General features: G+C 55.3%; 1 protein-coding gene across 2 annotated transcripts in view; it reads right to left on the reverse strand.

The window, feature by feature from the left end:
* Positions 1-78: 78 nt before the first annotated feature.
* ZNF469 (zinc finger protein 469) overlaps positions 79-15,088 on the reverse strand; it is a 239,719-nt gene continuing 224,709 nt past the window's right edge. For both annotated transcript variants that reach the window (XM_080410620.1, XM_080410621.1), the window contains one exon: positions 79-14,676. In XM_080410620.1, coding sequence (XP_080266746.1) covers positions 1,701-14,489 — 12,789 coding nt within the window. In that variant the 5' untranslated portion in view covers positions 14,490-14,676 and the 3' untranslated portion in view covers positions 79-1,700. The remainder of the gene's footprint in view (positions 14,677-15,088) is intronic.

Consider the following 15,088-nt stretch of genomic DNA (forward strand, 5'->3'; position numbering starts at 1 on the left):
TGCGTGGGAGGAGGGGACCGTGGGGGTATGGGACAAAACCAGGGAGGAACATCCCACAAACATCACGCAGACAGGGAATTTCTGTGAAAATATTGGAATATATTTGAAAAGATTAATCATGTATGATTTTACAGTACCACCCCATATTTTCATCTCATACTTTATTTAACAATATTAAAGAGGCACTTTAAAAGCACACATACAACATCATAAAACGGCGTTTCCTGCTCTCTCTGCTTCTCTGACAAAATATCAAAATAAAAACTTTTGACAGAACACATTGCACCCAAGGTAAATTACCTACAATATTTTTATACAATACAAAGAATTGTAAAGATACATATTAACAGAATAAAGCCTCTTTTTTTTCCTTTTAAATCTAAAACAAAACAAAAAATAATTGCAGGACAGACGCAAAGTACTCTGACTGTTCATATCACATCAGTGCATTACTTCACCTCCTTGACTTGGGAGTATTTCAATAGTATTTTAATTATCCTCCATGTCCTTGTTTGCACCTGAGATTTCTTTCCGGATTCAAAAGTTCGGTTGTATAACGCGCTTGTTTAATGTGACGTAACCTTTTTGTCACTATGGAGTACCAGCATACAGGATTTTTTCCTCTAAAGTTGGATTTTTAAAATTTTTTTTTCCTGCTTTGTTTTCTTTTACAGGTAACGGCTACTTCCTAACGGTTCCCTTTTATTTTTCAATCAAGGAAGTCTGTATTCACATTACAAAAGAAGAATAGCACCAGTAACTGCATAGTAAAAAGCGGATACCTATATAGCCACTAACTCAATACAGTAAGATAGTTTAGAAGTGATACTGTTGAGGGCACTCGGACAGTACCGGTTTGGTGCGGTAAGTTGGCACAGTTTTGTCGTTGCGCAAAAATTCCCCTCACAAACAAAAAGAAAACACACGCACGCACACACCCCCACCCCACCCCACCCAAAATATCAGAGTTTGTCACAAGTGTCAAGGTGCAGTTTGCTCGCGGTGGCGGCTCTCCTCTGGTTACATCGTCCACAGTGGTCACAGAGCGGCAGCATCCTCTGAAGGGCTCGGGCAGCCCCAGCAGCCCCAGAGCTGGTTCGTTATTCTCTTGACGATGTAGAAACAAATTCATAGGGATGGCTGTCAAAATATAGGACACTTGATTCTTAATTTAATTTTTTTTTCTCCCCTAATTGTATCATCTCTTAGGCCAGCTCCCAATTAAATGAATTGTACGGGATTATTTGTGCAAAATCTTCAAAAAAAAAATTTGCTTTCTACAGTGTACTGCACCTTATGAATAAGACGTCTACGGAATGAAGTTCATCTCTTCAAGTACTTTGTACAAAGATAACACAGACACAGACTCAAAAGGGTCTGAGATTTGCAAGTATCCTTATAACCTCAGCACTTCTGCAATAAAGCAATTGCTCTCGACGATTCAGTCTGCCCAAAGCGATTACAATTTCAGTTCATGAAAATCATCAGCAACATCAAAGTTCTAGCATTTGCATGATAAATCAGGTGAATTAAAGTAGATTAGTAGACACAAAGCAAACTATTTCACAGAGGCTGCAGTGCAAGTTCATTTAAGCTAGACAGAGAAATCATGCTACACAAACGAATTTAATGCTTTGATAATTTTTCCCTTGCAAACCCCATGAAAGCAGCTGAGGATCACCATAAGTCACTTCCATAAATTATTCTGAAGTATCTCTTCTTAAAGGAATTTTAAAGCTAGTTAATTTTTGCCCAAAGAGTTGGCTTAGCAGGTTGTTCTGGGACTCGGCGGTGCGGTAGCTGGATGAGCCGGCCGGCTTGGCACCGCGGGCAGCACGCGGGCTGTGCAAGGAGCCGTGCGGGGACGGCACTGGCCCCTTGGCCAACACTTGGTGGAGGCTCTTCCCCAGAATGGCCTTCCTGCGTTTCATGTCCCCGTTGGCATGATGGAGCTCCCCCTTCTTCTGATTGTAAGTGTCCAGGACCATCTTCTTCAGCTGGGAGCCTGTTTTGGGCTTGGGTACCAGTTTGTTGCAGTGTGCCTCCCTCCTCCCGGGGGAGAGGGCAGAAGCTTCGGCGTTGCTCCAGCCGGTGCCTTTGAGGTCGCTGGTGCTCTCACTCCTTGCCGGGCATGGGGTCCGGGCTTTTTTCTTTTTCCCATCTCCCTCCATGTTCTCCCGGGAGCCGGGGCTGCCCCGGTGGCTCAAGGACTTGTGCTCTTTCCTCCTCTTAGGGTGAAACTTGCCGGCGGCTTTGCTCGGCTCCACGTGGCCGTGTCTCACGGTGTTGCTGGACGCCTCACCTTGGGGCTGGTGGCCAGTGGATTTGCTTGGGTTGCCACCTTGCTCCTTGGTGTCAGTGCTACTGTCCTTGGCCTCAGGCACGGCTTTCTCCCTCCCCGAGATGGGTTGCTGAGCCTCCTCTGCACTGCCATCAGGGCTGCCCATGCCAGGGGCAGCCTCACTGCTGGGCTGGCCACCTGCGGTCTTCTGTGGGACCAAATCTTTGGCAGCCCCGTTCAGGGTGGGCGATGCCGTCCTGTCCTTCAGGGGCAGGGGGTGGTGCGCAGCTTCTGGAGATGCGGCCTTAGAGGCACCTTCACAAGAAGAGGCATCACTGGCACTGGGGCTGCCCCATCTATGGGTCTCCTTGGCTGATGGAACCTCTGCCTGTGGGGAAGGAAGCTCTGAGACCTTCTTGGCAAGCTGGAGAAATGGGATCCCATTCATGGCATCGCTGGCTGCACTGGGATTTTCCAGGACACCCACTATATATTCATCTTTGTTGCCTGCGATTGCTCTTTTATGGGCATCGGTGTAGCCACGTTTCTCAGTCAGGTGTGGAGGAGAGAGTTTTTGGTCTGTGGCCTGGTTACAAGCCAACCCAGCAAGGTCAATGGTAAACTCGGGCGAGTCCAAGAAAGGAAGTGGTTTCCCATCAAATGCTCCTTTCTCCAGCTCTTCGATAGACAGGGCAGTGATATGGCCAAGCTCTGGGCTGCTCGCCGCAGCCTGTGGCAAAGGCAGGGAGAGGCAGGGTGGCGGAGGCAGGGCATCAAACTGGGATTTCTCCATCTCTGCCAGGAGGTCGGAGAAGTCACCCACCAAGTCTTCTGTTTTCACAGGGGGTTGGGGTGCTCCCGGGTCACTGGGAGTTGCAGGGAAGGAGGCGGTGGGAGCTTGCAGGCTGGGGCTTGCAGCCTCTACTAGCTGAAGGTCACTAGTGTGGTCCAGGTGGACCGGCGAGCTGCATGGGAGCGAGCTGCTGTGGTGAACAACCTTCCTCTTCTTGCTCGGCGGCATGCCCTCCCGGAGAGAGCCATCCTCTTTCACCTTCTCCCTGCTCTCCCTAGAGGCAATGCCAGGCCTCATGACCCCTCTGAATTTGAAAGTCTTGTTGCTTCCTGCCAGGTGCTTCTCCATGTGCCGGTCGTACTGCTCTTTCTTGGAGAAGGTGTAGTTGCACATGCTGCAGATGAAGGACTTCTTGATAACATGCATGACGTCTGCACAGAGCTCGCAGGCATACAGGGTGGTGTGCTTGATCTCCTGCTCCTCCACTATGCCATGCTCCTGGCTGAGGTGGTTTCGCAGCTCCTTTGTTTCCTGGTAGAACATGGGACACTTGTGGCACAAGTAAATCTTCTGTAAACTGTGCACGACTAAGTGCCGCTGGAGCTTGAAGGGTTTGGGAAACTGTTTGCCGCAGTGATGACAGTCCCTGGAAGGGTCCTTGCAGTCTGGGTGCATGGGGACAGATTTCGGGGTGCCTTCGCTTTTCGCTTTGTGCTCTGGAGACGGATTGGTGGATGCTTTAGAGGAGCTGGGTGCAGGTGGCTTCACCTTGACGTTGCTTTCCAAGGGGTCTTTCATTGCCTTGGCCTCCTGCTCGAGAGGCAGCTCCTTGGGGCTCTTGCTCTCTCTGCTAAACACATGCTTGCTGCTAGGGTTGGCGTGCCGGGAGGACCTGCTGGGCTTCCGATACATGATGGTGTTGAGGAAGTGGGTGACGGCAGCATTGTCCTCACCGAAGCAGGCTGGCAGGCCCATCACGGACTTCTGCGCTTGCCCCTTGCGAGCGAACTGGGTGGCGTGCTCCCGGAGATGCTCGTTGTACATCCAGACATCAGAGATCTCCTTTAGGCACATCCCGCAAGCCCACAGACCTGCTTTGTTTTTGGCGTGCTTCTCCTTCAGGTGGTCCCTCAGCTGCTCCCGGGAGCTGAATTTGCGCTGGACACACATGTAGCAGGTAGGTGGAGGGGAAGGGTTATGGGAGAGCTTGTGGAAGTCCAGCTCCCCCAATGTCAGGAACCACTGGAAGCAGACTTTGCATTTGTACTGCTTGTCTTTGGTCTTGATGGTTAGCTCACTGCGGTTTTTCCCCAGTTTCCCATCTTCTGGCTTACTTCTGTGCTTGCTGTGCTGGCCCGGCTTTGGCTTATAACTCACAGCATTGTCCTCCTCCTGGCCAGGAAGGTCTTCACAAGGGCTGAAGAAGCACACGTCTCTCATTTTCAGCTTTGCATTCAGCATCTCGATGTCGATGGTATGAAACTCAGGAGAGTCTGAGTCTTCATTAGCCTTGCCATCGTAGGGCTCCTCCGCCAGCTCGGGGGGCTCAGAGCTTGCTTCTCTGAGTGAGTGCTCATCCTCAAGGTCCATCAGAGGCTCAAACATGTCCTCAGCAGAGAGGCTTTCTCCCTCCTTCTCCAGACTCCCCCAGATGTTCAAGCTGGGGATGTTGTCCACCTGGCTGCTTTGGCACAGGAAGGTTAGCATGTTGTCTTCCAGGTCAATGTCCTCCTTCCCGTGGTCAATCTCGCAGCCCGATCTCAGCGCAATGCTTCTAGATCCGCTGGGAGCGGCATCTCCGCTCTTTGCCTTGCTGCCGTGACACATGTTGAGCATTAAGGCATCGTCAACAGAGATGGTTTCGTATTCGCAAGGGTCCTTGGTGACACAGAAGGAGCTGTTTTCACTGAGGTCAGAAGCTAGTCGGATCGTGAAGAGGTCGACAGCACCCGCTGGCTGGAGGTTTACCTCAGTGGTGGGCTTGGGTTTCTTGCTGCGCTTCCCATACACCCGTGTGCACTTTCTCCGGACAAACTGGTCGTCCCGGGGGAACAGCTGGGAGAATGTGGAGTCATCATCAAACAAGCTCTGGAAGTCTGAGACGGCCGTGCTCTCCATGCAATGCTCTCTGCCTGGTGGCATGTCTGCCTTCACCCATTGCTTTGGCTCTGCAGGAGGAGGGCTGGTCCCTGCCGTGGTCTGCAGAGTGCCTTGCCCAGGAACATTTTGAGTGGCTGCTGAATGACATGTCTCCAGCGGCAGACCGCCTTCGGCAGGAGCCGTGGGACCCTGCGGGGCATCACTCCCATTCCCAGAACCACTGCTTGCCCCTGGACTGTCTCCTGTCTCAGCATCCACCTCCTCTGCGCCATCAGTACCACAATGCTGCTCTTTGCCTACCTTGCCCAATCCCTTTGCCACTTGCTTCACAAACCCGCTAACCCGCTGTTTGCAATCCTGTGTGTCTTCCACTCTGTTTGGATCTTCCACCTCCCCAGGACAGGCGACTGTGCTCGCCACTGACCCCTTGCTGACCATCTCCTTTGAAGACACCATCCTGTCACCCAGATCCTCTGCAAGTTCAGCTGCACAGGGGGACTGTTTAGCTTTTTGAGACTGCTGGGTTGAGTTGGACCTATTTTGCTCCTCTGTGGAGATGCAACCACCTGGCTCATGCAAGCCCTCTGTGATCCTGGGCAGACCAGAGCTGAGGACAGCAGGGGGAGGACCTGTGCTCTTCTCCAGCTCACATGGACCATCGGGCTCAGTTCTGCTGGGAAACACCTTTGCTTTCCTTCGTCTCGCTTTTCTGTTTAGCTTCTTTTCAGAATTGCTGTTCACTTCTCCGGGATCTTTGCTTTGGCTCCTTCTGCCCTTTTCTCCCTTCCTGGCTTGCTGTCCCGTGTCCAGCTTCCCAGCTGCTGCCTTGCCTGCTCCCCTTGTCTCCAAGCGCGGTCCCTTTGCCTTCATCTCCCTCTGGAGAACACGTGTGTGGTGCAACTCCTGGGACATCTCGAAGGAGATCACGCTGAGGTCACTGAGCACTCTGCTGACCACTTCTTGCATCTGCGTGCTGGGCTCTTTCTCCAGTTCTGGGCATATTTTCTGGGAGACGTGTTCAATGTTGGGGGTCAGCATCTGTGAGCTGCAGGTTTTGTCTTTGACTGATGTCTTCAGGCTCCTTGTGGGCACCTTTTGGGCTGCTTTCGATGTCTTGTCTGTAGGAATCAAAGCAGACCTGGGAGTCTTGCTGGGCTGTGGTACGCCACTGCTCTTCACCTGGTGCTTGACAGCTTTGTGCCTGGTCAGGCCAGGTTTGGACCGAAAAGTAGCTGAACAAATGTCACAGGTCACCGGGAGCCCATTTGGCTTCTTTTCATTGTGAAGTTCAGTTTGGGAAGGGTTTGGAGTACTGTCAGGCGTGTTGCCCTCTCCTTGGCCCATACTGTTTAACACACAACTTGCAGCTTCTCCAGCCCTATCGCTTTTGGGCTTCTCCCCTTTTAAACTCTTTCCTACATTCTCTGTGGTTTTGGAAAGATCAGGTCCCACCTCTGCTGCCTCTGAAAACTTGTGACCATTTAAGTCATCAGGACCAAGATCTTCAGTACCTGTAAGACCTCTGTTGACACTAGCTGGCACCTGCTGAACAGCAGAACCATTGCACAAAGCCTCTGGTTCACTTTGATGCTCATTTCCATCCTCAGAGCAGCTTTCAAGCCTGTTCTCTTGGTTCAGGTTCACCTCTCTTTCTCTGATTGGCAGAAGACCCGTTGTGGTCTGGGCTGGGTAATTTTGGGTTTCTGGAGGAATGGAGTTGATGACTGTATCTGTGATAGTGCACACTTGGTTTTCTTTAAAATGAGAACTTGACAGCCCAGCGCCGGTGCTTTCGGGTACCTCTTTCCCAACACCCTTCTGGTCAAAAGGTGTTGAGCAGGGAAGAGAGCAGCCCTTCCCGTGCGGTTGCTGGGCACCATCCATCTCCAAGGCAGAGCCCACCAGACGATCGGTGTGCAGCAGAGCACAGGGTCTTGCTGTCCCTTCTCTTTCAGGTGATCCATAGTTACTCAAAACACCGTCGGGGAGGTGATGGTGACCATCCTTGACTGTCTCCATTGCCACGGCCCCGCAGTGATGCAGTAAGGGAGGAAAGGTGGGTGCCCTTTTCCATGTCCCTTGCTCTACCGGGCTCACGGAGGGGTGATGGACACAATGGCTGTTGGCCTCAGGAGGACACCTTTTCATGGTGAATGAACTTGATGCATTAAGCGGGGACACACCATATTTCTTCTGACCTGAGAGCTGAGTGCCAAAGCTGGGGACCTCTCCTCCCTCAGCCCCACCGCTTTGCAAACATTTAGGGTGAGAAAAATTGGCTGGCAAGGGCAGGTTGGCTGGAGATTCGCTTGTGTAATGACAGCCATTGAGGGACTTCTTGCCATTTCCTTCTCTGGGAACCTTTGCAATGATTGTTCTGGCTTTTGTCTCCTGCACCAAGTGGTGATCCTGGTGGGGATCCTCCTTGGAGGGCCTGGGGGAGCTGGTGGGACTTGCGGGAGCACTGCGCTGGGGCTGTGCCCCCTGCCCCACCTGAATCCTTTCCAGCCTCTCTGCTGCTGCACTGCCCAGTGTTTCTTCCTCGAGCAAACTATGGCTTAAATGCGATTGCTCATGTTTTTTAAATGCCAAGGTTGCTTTGGTTTTATCTTGCTCTGGCTCTTCCATGAGCTGATAGGCTTTCTTTCCTTGCCCTGGCAGTGGGGTCACCTCTATGTTTTCGAGTGGCAAGAGGTCATTACACTCTTGGGAAACACCATCTGCACGGATATTAATGTCATTCAGTTCCACGTGTTCATTTGCTAAGTGCTGCAGCTCCGTTACATTATTTTGCAGCTCTGGCTTCACGAGCGTGGATTGTTTTGCATGGTAAGAGCCGACTGCACTGAATGACTCCAGCTGCTCACATCCACCAGAGAAAAGCACGGCCTCTTCTGCTGGGGCAGCGGCGTTTTCCGTGTTGCCTCCAATGAGGACATCCCCCTCTCCTTGGTCAGGGCAGTATGTCCGACTTTCCCCCTCCATGGCACCACCACTCTCCTCTTTCTGCTCCGGCTGGATGCGGGTGGTGGCAGAGGGGTGGCTGGGGGCAAGCAGCATGGGGAAGCACGGCATCAACAGCTCCTCTTCGTTGCTCTTTACTGTTCGGGCAACGAAGAGCTGCAGCTGCTGCAGAGGGTTGGCAGCTGTCTCCTGGGGTGCCAACACCTTCTGGGAGCTGCAGTCGCTCTCCTTGGGCAGACTCAGCATATCGAACAGGAGCACCTTCTGCTTGCTGGCTTTGTCACTGGCTCCAGGGGCTGGATAGGTGGTGGGGCTCTTCCTGTCCTCCGTTTCTTCTGTCAACGCAGACCCATCACCATCCCCTTTGAAGTCCTCGGCACTTTTTGCCATTTTGGGTGACTCGGGCCTGCTTAAAAGTCTTTCTTCTGTATCTGGGACCTCTTTGATGTGAGGCGAAAAGGTGAGATCCAAGCCTGGAGTGGGACCCTGCTGAAATCCAAATTCAGGTTTACAGTTTGGAAGATGGGCATCAAACTTCTCCAGCTCTGCAGCACCAGTGAAGCTTTCATCTGCTTTCCCCGGCACAGGGAAGCTCTCGGCACTGCACTGGCGTGGCAGGGATGGCAGGGGATCTTTGGACACTTCTGCTGCCTCCAGGATCTTGGGGAACACGGAGTTGGTGACAGCGGGAGGGCTTTTTGTCATGGGCTCTGTGTAGACGGGAGCCTCTGTTTGGTCTGGTGTGTGTGAGCCAGGCAGACTTTTGGAGGAAGACCCATTTTCCATCTTTCCGGGGTCACTTTCCTTGGTGGCCGTGGCTCCTCGGAGCTGCTCACTGTTGTCCTTGGAGCAGAAACGGTTTGCAGCAAGCGGGGCTGGCGTGCATATCCCTGCCTCCAGTGACCCCAGCTCCACCGGGCATGGCCAGGGCTCCCTGGGTCTCTCATAGTCCCCACGGGTGCTCGCAATGGCTGGCTTCTCACCTCCCAGCCTCTCCCCGATGCAGAGGCTTGAACTGCCCAGCTCATCTGCCAAAAACAGTCCTTTCTCATGGCCTGTCTCTTGCTCGACTGGCAGTGGTGGGAACTGCTCAGCCGCCTGTCCTTGCAGGTGGGCAGCAACGTCTTGCTCGGGTTTCTGAAGGGCAACGGATGCCTCGTTATCCAGCTTGCTGGTTTGCAGTTGATTTTCCAGCTCTGTGACTAATCGCTTGATCTCCAGCTCATCAGCTGATATGTTGTTCATAAAAGTCACGTTATAATCTGTTATCCTGTCTGGTAGTGGCAGGGAAAGTTGGCTGGTAGGGACAGGTCCTTCCTCAGGGAATTTCTTGGCTAGTGGCTTCTCCACTGAAAGGCTCTGGAACTGAGTCATGTCTTCTGGCAGCATCGGAGCCACCTCCTCCATGAGGGACCAGTCTTTCTCTGGCATGAACGGTGGATACGGTTGCTCAAATGGCAGTGGCTTGCTGGGGGGATTGCCAGGACAGGTGAATGTTGTCACATAACCATCCTTGCTCGCAGAAACAGTCTCGTACAGTGGTGGATCAAACTCGGTGACAGGAAGATCTCCAAATATTGAAGAGGAATCAAAGCTGAGAGGGGAGGAGACCTTGCCCTGCGGCGTTTCTGCAGCGTACGGGGAGATGCTGGCATGCTTCTGCTCGAAGGAGCTGGCATTGATGTCATCCCGGCATAAGTACATGTCATCCATGTGTGAGGAGCCCAAGGCTGGGGGCTTTGAGAAGAGGTTGTCATTGTAGTGACTGGGGGGGCCTTTGGGATCGAAAAAGGAGTTGTCACTGCTGACATATGTATCTGGTGCCTTGGCAGTGAGCATCATCCCCACTGCATCCCCCCTGTACGGGGCAACCGGTGTGGGGTAGTCCTTCCGACCGTCACACAGCCCGTGTGCCTTCAAGTATTTGATGCCCGCTTCCGCATAGGCAGCACTCAGGCTGCCAGGACTAGCTTCGTTATCGCCGTGGGATGTAGGAATTAGCTCTTCTGCATGGTACTTCAGCCCGTCGCTCGTGAAGGGGGAAAACTGATGCCTCTGGTTGACCATGGTGAGCTTGGGTGAGTCCTGAGACTCCAAGGTGGGTTCTCCTGCCTCCCCCATGTGATCTGCTGCTTCTTTGGGCTCTTCTACCCCCTCCTTACAGGAGACCCCAGCGGGGCTCCTGCCCGGGGCGGCTGTGCTGGGCAGCTGCCTTTCCTGGGGCTGTGGTAACAGTTCCTCCTTTCCACAGTCCATCACAGCAACATCTCGTTCAGTACTCGGACCTGTCCTGGAGCCTGCTAGCAAAGGTCTGGCTGAGCCAAACCGCCTGCTCCCCCTGGGAAAGTCCTCTTTGCTCTTCTGGCTCTTTTTTGGACTCCTGTCTTCGGGAAGGCTGAGTGGAGTCCTTGGTGCATGTGCCGGGCTGCCCAACCGCCTCCTCCTCTGCGTGCCTCCCTTCTCGCTGCCCGAGCCGGCGCCATCAGTGTGGGGTGGGCTGGTGCCCATCTCGTTGGGCATGCTACTGCTGTGGTTGCTGCCAGTAGATGACTGGCTGCTTCGTCTTCGGACTCTGGAAGCACAATCCTCTTTTGTGGCATCCTCCTGGCTTGGGACCCCCCTATGCTCCGTCATATCCCTTTTCTGACTGTCCCTTTTCCGGCTGTAGCTCCAGGCTGGGTCTTTCTCTTTGACTCTCTCACTTCTTCCTGGGCGTTTCTTACTGAAGTTGCATTTGGTCCTCCCGATGAATCCCGTGCCACGCTTCTTCCTCCCCCGGAGCTTGCTGCGCTCTGCCCTATCGTCATCCGAGTCGGAGACATAGTCGTACTCCTGAAACTTGCCCTCCTTGGCAGCTGGCATCAGCCTCTCGGTGACCTGGGGGCACTGTGCCTGCTTGCTGCTCTTCGCTTGCAGTTTGTGCAGCTTGTTCTTCTGCTGCACGATCTTGTGAATGAGCTCCTTGCTCCACGTGCCACTTCGGGGCTTCCGCTTCTTCATGTCCTTCATGGAGAACCGGGGTGGCTTGGAGCTCTTGGTGGCAATGCCTGGTCCCACCTCACCCTTCACCGGAGGCTCCTGGCTGAACTTCCTAGGATGCTTTTGGCTGGAGGTGGACTTGGAGGAGGTGGTGGATGCTGGGACGCTATTCTTCCTGCCCGCCCGCAGCCTGGCTGTCCTCTCTGCTCCTGCTGCCCCGGGATCTGGCTCCTGGGCTGCCAACCTCTGCGCTGCCCTCCCCTTGTGAAGGTGCTGCTTTCCTGCTCCTCTCTTTGCCTGCTCCGCACCCGGGTGGCCATCTTCATAAAAATAGCCAGCCTTGGGCTGGCCCACTGCCTTCTCTTCTGCTGTTTCCTGCTTTGATTTGCTCTCTGAGGCCAGGGCTTCCTTCGCCTTGTGGGACATCCCACCACCGGCTGCCTTCATCCCCGTCAGCTCCTCATCAGCAAACACATCTATGAAGCTGCTGTCTATCTCTGGGTTATCTGACTGGTATCCCATGCCGTTGAGAGCTTCGGTGATCAAGCTGTCCAGCTTGGCATCATCGATGTCCAGGTCCGAGGCGGTGAGCGGCAGGGAGCTGGTGGTGAGGCCATTGAAGAGACCGCCCTTCAGAGCATCTTCCTTGCCCTCGCTTTTGCTTTCCCCATCCAGCAAGAAGTCATCGCTCTTGTTTAATGCCAACAAATGCGCCTGGTGGTCTGGAGAGAGCCCCAGGCTGGGGGGTTTGGGGGGCTCTGGGGGGAGTGTCTTCCGCCCCTCGGCTGCCCGGGGAGCATCCTTGCCCTCTCCCTGTAGAGTGGGATGGGAAGCGCAGAACTGGCGGTGCTGCAGGAAGGAGGAGAGGTTGCTGTAGTTCTGGTCGCACTGCTTGCAGGTCAGGAGCACGTCCAGCTGGTCCAGGCTGGCGCTGCTGAGGGAGCTGGCCAGTAAGTGATGGGAAGAGTATGGTGGTGGAGGCTGCTCCCCGTCCAGCCCATCCGAGCATCCTTTGGCCACCTCCACGCCAGGTTTGTGGAATGGGCTCGCCGGGGTGCATTTCAGGAGGTTGTCATCTTTCAGGGCATCAGGAGGGAAGTGGAAGGACTTGATGGAGTCTGTGGGGTGGTAATGAAGTGAGCTGTTGCTCAGGATGTCAGAGGGGTGGAAGGTTTTGTTGCTGTCCTTGGGATGGCAGGGGTGCTGGAAGAAGGGAGAGGGGGTCAGCGCTCCGGACATCTGGCTGTCTTCGAAGCTGGGGTTGAGCGGGCTGCTGGACATGGGGGAGAGTGACGAGCAAGTGCTGCCGCAGGTGGGGTTCGGGACAGGGGATGGCAGCGGGGACTCACAAGGGGAGGCAGCTACCAAGGCCGATGGAGGCAGGACCAGCGCTGAGCCTGACGAGCTCCTTGAGGGAGGAGGAGGAGGACCTACTTGACCCATGCTGTAGAAGAGGGTTTTGCTTCTTGAGTCACAGGCAGGAGACCCCGGCTCCTTCCCACTCTCAAAAGAGAAAGCGCTCGTTGAGTTGGGGTCTCCCCTCTGGACCCCAAGGCTCTCTCCCGACAAGAGCTTTTTGCCGTGATACCCTGGAGAGTTACTTACAGGGGGCCCTTTTGGGGCTTTTGTGCTCCCCTGCCACTCTGACGTGCCCAGCGGGAAGGGGAGCTTCTGGCTGGTGATCTGTCTTGACAGCTCTAGCCTGTTTTGACCCGGCATTGCAGAAGTAAGGTGTACTTGCTGCCAAGGTATCCTGGCATTTTTCTGCCTGTGCTGCCTCTGCTCGGGGACAGACTGGCACTCGAATGAGAACTGGTTTCCAACAGGGTTTGAATAAGGTGCTGAATTCTGGTCCATGGGAGAAAACGCCTTAGCGGCACCTTCCCAAGCTTGCACAAGCCTGGGGTGGGTGGGTGCCGTAGTGGGAATGCTTGTCTCGAAAGGCACGGATCCTGTGCTGGCGCTGCCCGCGGGAGAACTGCAATAGGCTTTGCTCTGAAAGTGCACTTGGGAGAGAGAGTTTGGTGGCATGTTCCTTCTCAGAGGGCTGCTCTGGGCCAGCAGCTGTGGGCTGGGGACACTGTCTTTCGCTGAGGCTTGCCTCTTACCGACTGGCTTTGGCATACTAGGCGAGTGTAAACTAGACAGAAAAACAGCTTGGTTTTCTTGGAAAGTGCTTGGGTTTTGGTCGATAGCACCAGATGACGAGAGAGCACCATTGGGGTCAGCGGGATGCTCGCTCCTGCCCTTGCAGCACGGCAGAGGGCCGTGGTGCGGGGCTGGCGGAGGCAGCGGGTGCAGAAACGGCGGCGGTGGTGGTGGAGGGGGCAAGCCGTACAGCCTGCCCTCGGGGGACACGCTCTCGTAGGAGCTGCTGCTCAGTGCCTCCTCTTGCCACTCTCTGGAGGACGAGTGGAAGGCGAAGGTGCCGTGAGCCAGCTGGCCGGTGGCAAGCCCAACGTCCAGGTACTCCTGGCTCCCCGCATCGCTGCGGTACGGCTCCTTCCCCGCATCATGCAGCAGCTGGAAGGGGTACTGGCAAGGCAAAGCCCCCAGACCGTGGGCGCTGGCTTTGCCACCCTCGGGGAAAGAGCTGGGCTTCTGCACCGAGATCCCGTAGCTAGCACCGGCAAAGCTCTTCTCCGGGGAAGGCCAGGAGTCAGCCCTGTTCGCCTGAAACTCTAAATAATGTAGCTGCCCATTGGTGCCAGGGCTCTTGAGGGGGATGCTGGCAGTGGGGGGCTGCCCTCTGGGGCCGTGGGAGGGGGTGGGCTGTGAGGTATAGTTGGCGGAGGTACGGCCGGCAGCAGCATCAGGGAAGCAGCGGCTGAAGCCAAGGTCTTCTTGCCGGAGCTCAGCCTCGCGCTGGGGGATGCTGGGCACGTGGAAGCGGTAGCTGCCAGCCACAGGGCTGCAGTTTGCCTCTGGCTTCTTTGGGGGGGTCACCTTCTGCTGGGGGTAGGCGATGCCGATGGTGGGGTTCGGCCGGGCGCCGGTGATGCTGAGCCGGTAGAGCTGGTGGTGGCCCCGCTCCCCCTTCCCCGAGCGCCGGCCGCGTTCGCGGGCTCGACCCTTGCCTGGGGGGGACTGGGGGCTGCCCTTGACCTCTCCCCAGGTGCTCTCATTGCCGAACTTGGGTTTGCAGTGGAGGGATTTGAAGTCGATCTTCCCTGCTTGCTGTGGCCGGATCACAGCTTCCCGCTGGCTGTGGGGCTCCTTGTCCTTGGGGCCGGGGAAGGGGGACGTGCCCTCCCCGCCGAGCACCCTCCCATCCTTCTCCCCGCAACCTTCAAAGCCAAAGTCCTTGTCGGGGTCTTTGGGGCTGGCCTCAGTATCCCCAATGGTGTAAACATGCTGGGTCTCTCCAGTCATGATACCGAGGGGGAGGGAAGGGCTAGAAAGCCCCGTTTTCCCGTCCTGCTGCGAGCTGCCGTCCCTCCGTCACGGGCATGGTCCTCCTCTGGTGGGCACCTGGGCGGCGAGAGGGGCAGCGGCTCCCCGGGGCCGGGGCGGCGCGGGGTCCCAAGCGCCGGTGGGGCTCTGCCGCATCGTTTCAGACCTGCAGAGGGGAAAAGGGAGAGAAAGGGCGGCCGTCAGCTGGGGAGGGGGACAGCGGAGGGAGGGGGGATAGAGTTTGGCCCCTTTTCTTGGCGCTGCAGTGAGGAGGAGGATGGAGCAACGGGCAGTGTGACACACATACAACCCTCCCCCCCCGCCCCCACCCCAGCAGCTTCGGGGTAAAGCCCTCCAGCTTTTGGCTCTTCAAAGGATGCTCGGAGCATTGCACCTTTGGCAAAAGCTGCTGAGGGAGGCACTTTTTTCCTCCGGGGAAGCTATTTCTGGGTTACTTCTTCGCAACATAAGCAGAAAAAGATGACAGAAGAGCTCCACCTACGGATTAGCGGGAAGGGCTGTCGGGCCAGGCTGGGAACGGCTCCCTGTCCCCATGTCCCTGTGTCCCTATGGTCCCG

The sequence above is a fragment of the Falco punctatus genome (assembly GCF_963210335.1).
Source record: "Falco punctatus genome assembly, chromosome: 14".
NCBI lineage: Eukaryota > Metazoa > Chordata > Aves > Falconiformes > Falconidae > Falco > Falco punctatus.